Here is an 8056-nt window from a genome sequence, read left to right as displayed (position 1 = left end):
TTTAATTCTGGTGTCTCGGGAAAACCTCGCCGTCGGCGGGGTCGATGGCGCCGTCGGCGCCCTAGTTCAATTCTTCACATTTTGACTCTTTTCGCTCCAAATTTGCTCTTTTTTGCATCTTTTTGCTTTAATGACCCTATTTCATCATTCCTGCAACAAAACATCAAAAATATCTTACTTTAAAGTGCAATATCATCAAAAACAGTATAAAATAAGTATGAAAATCTCAACATATTTTCTTCTGGTCAGGAGTCACCCTGGATTTCAACTGTATAAGTATTTATCGAGAGATTTGTTTCTTGTCCTACACAACCAGGTTTTTTTGGATCTTTACAACCATTTTTGGCATACCATTTGTTTCCATAGTTTTAGCATTCTCCTCTGTCATTTTTTGTGCTTGACCCAAAAGTGTCTTTTCTGGACTTGAATTTGTTCTGCCTGAATTCTTATCTAGATTCATTTCTCTGTTTTTAACATTCAATGCAAAACCTGAAGTTTTAACATTCGCTAACGTTCTGCAAACTTTTTTATTTAGCACCAATCTCATAATGTCATCGAAGTTCAACTTCATGTTTCCAGAAGTGTTACTCACCATGGTGACCAAACCATCCCAGCTGTCCGATAATGAAAAAATTATCAGTAGTGTTTTGACCTCACCATCAAACTTGATCCTCACAAAACACAACTGACTCGTTACATTGTTAAAATTAATCAGATGTTCTGCCATTGAACTCTCTTCCACCATCTTCATGTTGAATAGCGTCTTCATTAGAAAAATTTCAAGATAGGGGGTTTTCGTACATCTTTGTCAATGCCACCATGAAATCCATCGTGGTTTTTTTTCTTTGTCAGGATTTTTTTACATAAAAAATTATCTGGTCTCATTTCTTTATTTCTTTTTATACGTGTGCTTTGGATCTTCGTACAGTGTCAGGACATTAAAACACAACTCTACAACCACGAGTTTATCATCACGCAACAATTATCATTATTCTGGTATCATGATTCCTCTAATTATTTTTTGTTGAGTAAGAGATGTTAAAAAAGATGAATATTTCGACTATAGTAAAATTGACGCTGCAAACTGAACTATAGATTGGTAGATACACTAAAAATAAACTAAATATCCTTACCTAGTTCATTAAAAAAATAGTATTTTTTTTAAAATAAAATGTCCTCATTTGTAAGCATTTTTTTTATTTCCCTGTTAGGTGGTCTCAGTAGCAGCAGTCAACGGAGGGAGCAATCTAGACCTGCTCCCGGAATCTGTCATCCTTGGGGGAACTTTTAGAGCTTTCTCAAATTCCAGCTTTTATAAGCTCCGGCAAAGAATAGAGGAGGTAAGAATTCAGTTATTTTAAAGCATTCTTTACTTTCTAGAAGATATTGACAACCTTATCTTAACTTCAACTTCCAGGTCATTGTAATGCAGTCTAGTGTATATAAATGCACTGCATCAGTAGACTTCTTTGAGAATGAACGATTCTACCCTCCCACTGTCAATGACAATAAAATGTATGACCATGTGAAGAATGTAGCCATCAGTCTACTCGGTTCAAAGAATTATAAGGTGGTCCCTCCAATGATGGGTGCAGAAGACTTCTCTTTTTACTCAGAGATTGTACCAGCCGCCTTCTATTACATTGGTGTGAGGAACGAATCCTTGGGTTCCATTCATACAGGTCATTCCCCATACTTCATGATTGATGAAGATGTGTTGCCAGTTGGAGCTGCAGTTCATGCAGCCATAGCTGAGAGATATCTCTCAGAACTTTGTTAGAACTCACCTATGTCTGCTTTTTTATGGGGTTGGAGTGGTAATCAATACCATGAGTGCTCTCCAAATTTTGTTTGGATTGTTTTACGTGATCCTTTTTTGATGTGGAGAGGAAATTTTAAGGTTTCTGTTTACTTTTGAAAAGGGCGGATAGCAGCTACAACATTAGAAGCAGAAATACTCGAATTAAATCTGGAGGAAGGTGAAGTAACTACATTGCTTTTTTTTCTTTCTCCTTTATCGGTTTACTCTGCAGTTCATGTAAGTTTAGCAGTTTTAATTTTGTTTTTGTACACCAACTGATATAGTTGGCTCAAGTAAATGGGGGCAGGTAACATAGGAAAAGAGGATTACAGCAGTTTATAATATATTTCCATTTTGGTTGTCTTGTATAGAATTTAAAATGTATATTCTTGCAATAAAAATTTGAGTGGCTTCTCCACCATGGATTATATGACTAAGACTTTGTTGAGTTGCTACAAATTTCTTACTAAGTTTGCCTGCTCAATATGTGATTCATGTGTCCCCCTTCACAAAATCTACTTTATGATGCTAGGGTGAGTTTAATATTTACAGTGAAGTTACTGAGTTGGTTCATTAGTGTAGCAGCTTGAGCTTGAAGTGCTGCTATAGGATATGCATCTTGAATTTTAGCTATTGGTCTCTTTGATAAACTCCACTCACTTGGCCATCTTTAGATCTAATGGCAGTGGTGATTGACCTTCAGAACTGGGTCATTACCCACACCATGAGTGTGTTTTAATTTTCAGATCTAATAACAGTGCTGATCGACCTTCGATATAGTGTATGCATCCTGTCATTTTATATGAAAAAATAGAAAATAAAATAAAATACAATACTTTGAAAAAATGTTTATACTAATTCAAATAAATTTAACATCTATCTCTTGAGATGTGGGGTCTAGAAAAGCACCCACAGCCGGAAGCAGCAACACCAAACAGTAGAAATGTGCGGCCTACCAATGCCCAAATTGGCCTAGCTATGCCGGATGATGCAACTATGCTGCAATGACATGCCACGACATCTTCGTTTCCTTCGATTCCTCATTGAGCACGTAGAATAATTATGTAGAGGGGCAGTGTAACTATGTCGTGTGTGGTTTCTCTACAATTTGATTCTTATGTCTCGATTCGAGCGACAAAGGGAATTAATCTTGCACGCGGTGTTTCTCGATAGGCTTCTTCACAAAGGTAAATTGTCAATAGAATGATTTCAGAGTAAGGGCCTTTTTTGTGAGATTGAAAGGATGATTCTTAGGGATATTTTGTAATTTTCATTAATTGTAAATAGAAGATATTAGTGTGTTTCTCTTTACATTTCCCCCATTCATAGTGAATTTTTTGTTGTGGTGGTGCTCTGTAGTTTTTTTCTCGTTCTCGAGTTTTTTTCACGTGAATCTTGATGTGCTTTTCTTGAATTATTTTGCTATGTTTTTATTCGACTTAATTTGTTTCAAATTTCACATTTTTATTTCTATTTTTCTCAGTGTGGTTTTGATTATAAACAAATTAAAGCCCTTGACGCATATTCCATCCCAACAAGTGGTATCAGAGTGAAGTGTTTGATTCAACTCAGAGCAGTGATAGCCGAAGCTTAGCACAAAGTGAAGAAGTTCAATGATTCGAACTTTGCATTCTGGAAAATGCAAATTGAGGATTTATTGATCATAAAAAGTTATATTTGTCACTAAAAGGAATTACCAAATTGCTTGAATTGATGAATATGGACGAATGGAAAATACCTGATTGAATGGTCATGAGTTTGATTTGTTCGTCACTTTTCTCATCTCTTACATTAAATATAGTGATTGAGAAACCATGCTAGATTTGATGATGAAACTGACAAAGATTCTTGAAAAACCTTCTGCTTCAAATAATATTTTTCTGATAAAGAGGTTATTCAATATAATAATGGTAGAAGGTAGTTCTGTGGCTAAACACTTGAACAATTTAAACATTATAGCTAGTAATTGTATATTATGTGGGGATCAATTTTGATTATAAGGTCAATGTACTATTAATTGCCTTCATTGACGGACAGTCGGAATGGTTAATCATGACGGTAATTTATTTGGGAATATAAAGTTGAACTTCGATGATATCGTGGGGTTGTGCTGAATGAAGTTCACAAAAAGACATCGAATGGTGAATTTTTAGGTTTTGCATTGAATATTGAAAACAAGGGAAGAAATCTTGACAGGAATATTGATGGAGACAGATTCAAGTTCAGGTCAACAGAAGAAATGATAACGGAAAATGCTGGAACTACGGGAAAAAATATCATTTCAAAAATTATTGTAAAGATTGAAGGAAGGCTGGTGGTGGAAGAGAAGCAATGAATCTATCTACAAATATCCCCACTAGGGAAATCTAAGTGAACTCCTAGTTTCATCCTTAGTCGGCATTGAATCTTGGATAATAGATTAATGAGCCACTTTTATGCATGCACCCACAAAGAGATGTTTTAAATTACACTCAATGTGATATAGAAAATGTTTATTCGCAGGGAAAATAAGGTCTGCAATATCATGGAAAAGGATGATATGGATTTTAGTTTGTCAAATGGAACAATCAAGAAACTCAATGGATTTGGACATGTTCCAATTTTGAAGAGAACTCTGATTTTTGTGAGCCAGTTGACAAAGTCGGGAGGTAACTCGTGGAATGTGACTATGGGGCAATGGTGATGGATCGGGATAACATTGAAGACACTCTTTATTTGATCAAAGAAAATAAATTTCATTATGGTGATTAAGACTAAGGTGGATGTAGGTTTGCAGCATCGCAAGTTTGGCCATATGAGTGAGAAATGCATGAAGTCTCTACTTTCAAAGAACAAATTTTAAGGTTTGAATTGTGTAGATTTGGATTTTTGGTGAAGATTGTGTAATGAGAAGCAAAAGAAAGTTTTTCTCCAAAGAAAATCTATGATGAAGTTATGGAAATTAGAGTTACTACATGCTACGTATGAAGTTCTACTCTATTTCAGTTCATCGAAGGTTCTCTCTACTTTGTTACCTTTATTGTCTACACACCAGAAATGTATGACTTCTTAAAATAAAAAAAAATTGGTGCATTTAAAGTGTTTAAAAAAATGGAAGGCTATTGTAGAAAATGAGACAAACTTGCAGTTGAAGTACCTCAAATTAGATTACTGAGGCAAATATCATGATGTAAGGTTCAATAATTAATAGCTACAGAGGACGTTATACATTAGTTTATTGTTCCAAGAACTCTAAAACAAAATCGAGGAATAGAATCATCACAGAGCATGCCAGAAGTATGAGGTTGCATGTTAGCTTGCCAAGATAGTTCTAGGAAAACTAGTGAACACTGTAGTGTATCTAATCAATCGTGGTTCTTCAGTACTTCTGAGGGAAGGCTTATCTAAAGTAAGATGCAGTGATAAAGAGGTATATCTATCTCATTTGGAGGTACTTGGGTGCTTTTAATATGTACATGTTGATGTAAAGTAAGTAAACCCGACTCTAAATTTTTCAATTGCACTTTCATTGGGTATGTCTTAGAGGAATTTGGGTTGAAGTTCTAGGATTGTCAGGATCAGAAATTTATCAGGAGTAGGGATGTTGCTTTCATTGAAATGAAGATGTGCAAGGACATAGTCAAAACTCTTGGTTGCCCATCAGTTGCTTCTGAAGAGTTCTCAACATATAGAAGATACTGATGATTGCGAGGGAGGAGAAATAATAAGTGCTCAATCAGATGAAGCACAAAAAGTTTCTCAGTCACATGCTACTGAAATCAGGAGGTCCAACAACTACTCAACTGACACATGTATTCTTATTCTTTGTACTGTCTGTTGCTAGCAGATAATGGTGAACTAGAATGCTGTGAGGAGCTGAATTTAAATATTCAAAGAAGTGCGAGCTTTTTGTGGATGATAAAATGCAGTCCTTGGAGTCAAATCCGATCTAGACCTTGACATTATTACTAAATGATAAAAGAGCACTCTATAACATGTGGTCAATGATGCACCCCTGGTGTGTGCTATTTTTCTGCGTGTTTTATGTTAATTTAAATCCCCGGTAACAGTGCCAAAAACTTGACCCCTCCCAAACTTATGCAATAATTTAGCTTCCAAAATTATGGCCAAAATCTTGACCCAATTTATATTAAATATTTAATGTGCAAAAATCAAAATGTTTATATATATATATAATAGTTCACGCACTAGGGTTCTACACAAGTGCACGTATCACATTAAGTAATATAGTACTTTCTTTAAAAATCCCAATATCGATCCCACAGTGAAGTAAAGTAAGAAATTCATTGGGCTAATTCTAGTTTTTTATTATCAAGTCTTAGTTTGGAAGATAGAAATTCTTATGATATTAACATAAATCACAATATTCAAACTATAAAAATTAAAGTAAGAAAGACAAATTAAAATGGGTTTAATGAATGCTAACAAAAATATAACTAAAAGAACTAAGTTTACTAAACTAATTTCTAAACTTCAAAGTTAAATTTATTAAGACTAAACAAAGTTTTGTAACAAAGAGTTCAAATTTAATAATGCATTCATTCCCTTTACAATGTGTACATGGTTAGTGAAGTAATTAAAATCATTTAAAATTATATATATTAAATTGTATGATGCCAAATAAGAGTCATCATATTATTTATCCTCTGTCAAGCGTATAAAGAACATTGACTAATCAAGAGTTTGGTTTCTAATTCCGTGGTTAAGTTAGGAGGATACTGACTCTCTCTCCAGAGCTCCCACTTTTCCCTCGCCTTAGGGCTAATAATCTCACATTAGTTTCCAATCAACTGGACCAAATTAGGGATTTTAATCCGTCACCTTAAAATCTCCAATTCTGCAAGTATATTTCACTATTTATTTGCACTCAACCCCATGAATTACATTATAACCTATGAAATTGAATAAGAATCTTACCTTATTATAGAAAACACAGCCCTTTCGAATTTTATGTTTCTCAACAAATTTTAACCTTTCAATTGGCCAAATAGAAAAGTAAATAAAGATAAGAGTTCGAATCATCACAAATTATTGACATTTAAAACAGTATAAAACAAAATTAATTCTTCATAAAATCAAATCTTATTGTAGGGAGAAGGATAAAGAAGACTACTCAGAAATCATGAGAATGGTATAACAAAACACGAATTTCATATATAAAAATAAGTTTACAAAACAAAGAAAGACAACTTATCTCACACTCCTTCCGAAACAAATCTCTAGAAGTTCCTTTTAAGCACTTTCTCTCTTTACAATCAATTTAATTCTCTCCTAGAAATGTATTGAAGAAGAAATCTCTCACATTCTCTCTCCTGTTAAAACCTTAGAAGAAAATATTCTCTTCTTAAAGCCTTCCTCTCACTCTCTCGCCACACTCATGCCTTAGACTCCTCTCCTTTTTATTTTGGGGTTGCCTCCTTTTAAAAGGAATTCAAAATTCCCTCCTAAATTCTCTTCAAAAGTCACACCTTTTGAATCCTAAAAGACATGTCCATTCATTCAAGAGGCATATCTCTTCATTAAAAAGTCTTTCATAGTGTCTAGATGCATTGAATCACTTCATGCGGCATTTGAATCATTTGGAATCTTCAAAATCTCCTTAAAATTCGTCGCGAACTACCTTAATCCATCTTATATCGTCTCTGGCGCTTATGTCACCAGTTCTGGCACCTCAGCTGCCAGTTCTCTGGATTTTAACGCCGCTGGCGCCTGTTCTCTGGATTCTGATGCCTCTGGCGTTAGTTTTGGTGCCTTAGGCGTCACCTTGCAGCAACTCTACTGTTTTGCTCCGTTTGGCTCCGTTTCAGCTCTGTTTCGCCCCGTTTCAGTTGTGTTTCGCTTCTACAGATATACCTACAAAATAAGCATGAAAAAAAAGCTTCTTTAAAGTGTAATTTTATTAAAAAAATATGTAAGAACTGTAAAGTAGATTAAATATAGAAAAACATATCGAAATGTGCCAAGCCAGAATTTTTTTTCTTGCTTCTTAGGCGCCACTGCTCCATCACACCATTTTACACCATTTTTGCTTCATTTTTTCCAAAAGTCCATTCCTTGTACCTGAAACAAAAAATATGCAAAATACCTTTATTTAAAGTGTAATATCACTAAAAATCATTAAAATTGAGTATATAATATATATATATATATATAAGTAGATAATTTTTAGGCGTGTCAAAATCCCCCAAACTTAAACGTTACTTGTCGTCAAGTTACTTTTTTGCTACATAAAAATATGACTTAGGATAGAGATTA

At 34.4% G+C, this 8056-nt stretch overlaps 1 protein-coding gene across 1 annotated transcript in view; it reads left to right on the top strand.

Annotated features, from left to right (window-relative positions):
• Nucleotides 1–2216, top strand: part of LOC110026970 (IAA-amino acid hydrolase ILR1-like 6) — a 13967-nt gene extending 11751 nt beyond the window's left edge. Inside the window, exons 3-4 of the mRNA XM_020728213.1 lie at nt 1212–1340; nt 1418–2216. Coding sequence (XP_020583872.1) covers nt 1212–1340; nt 1418–1780 — 492 coding nt within the window. The 3' untranslated portion in view covers nt 1781–2216. The remainder of the gene's footprint in view (nt 1–1211; nt 1341–1417) is intronic.
• Nucleotides 2217–8056: the final 5840 nt, after the last annotated feature.

The sequence above is a fragment of the Phalaenopsis equestris genome, unplaced genomic scaffold, assembly GCF_001263595.1.
Source record: "Phalaenopsis equestris unplaced genomic scaffold, ASM126359v1 Scaffold000409, whole genome shotgun sequence".
In the NCBI taxonomy this organism is placed as follows: Eukaryota; Viridiplantae; Streptophyta; class Magnoliopsida; order Asparagales; family Orchidaceae; genus Phalaenopsis; species Phalaenopsis equestris.
The sequence above is the reverse complement of the archived record's forward strand: the minus strand, read 5'-3'. Positions and strand labels throughout refer to the sequence as shown.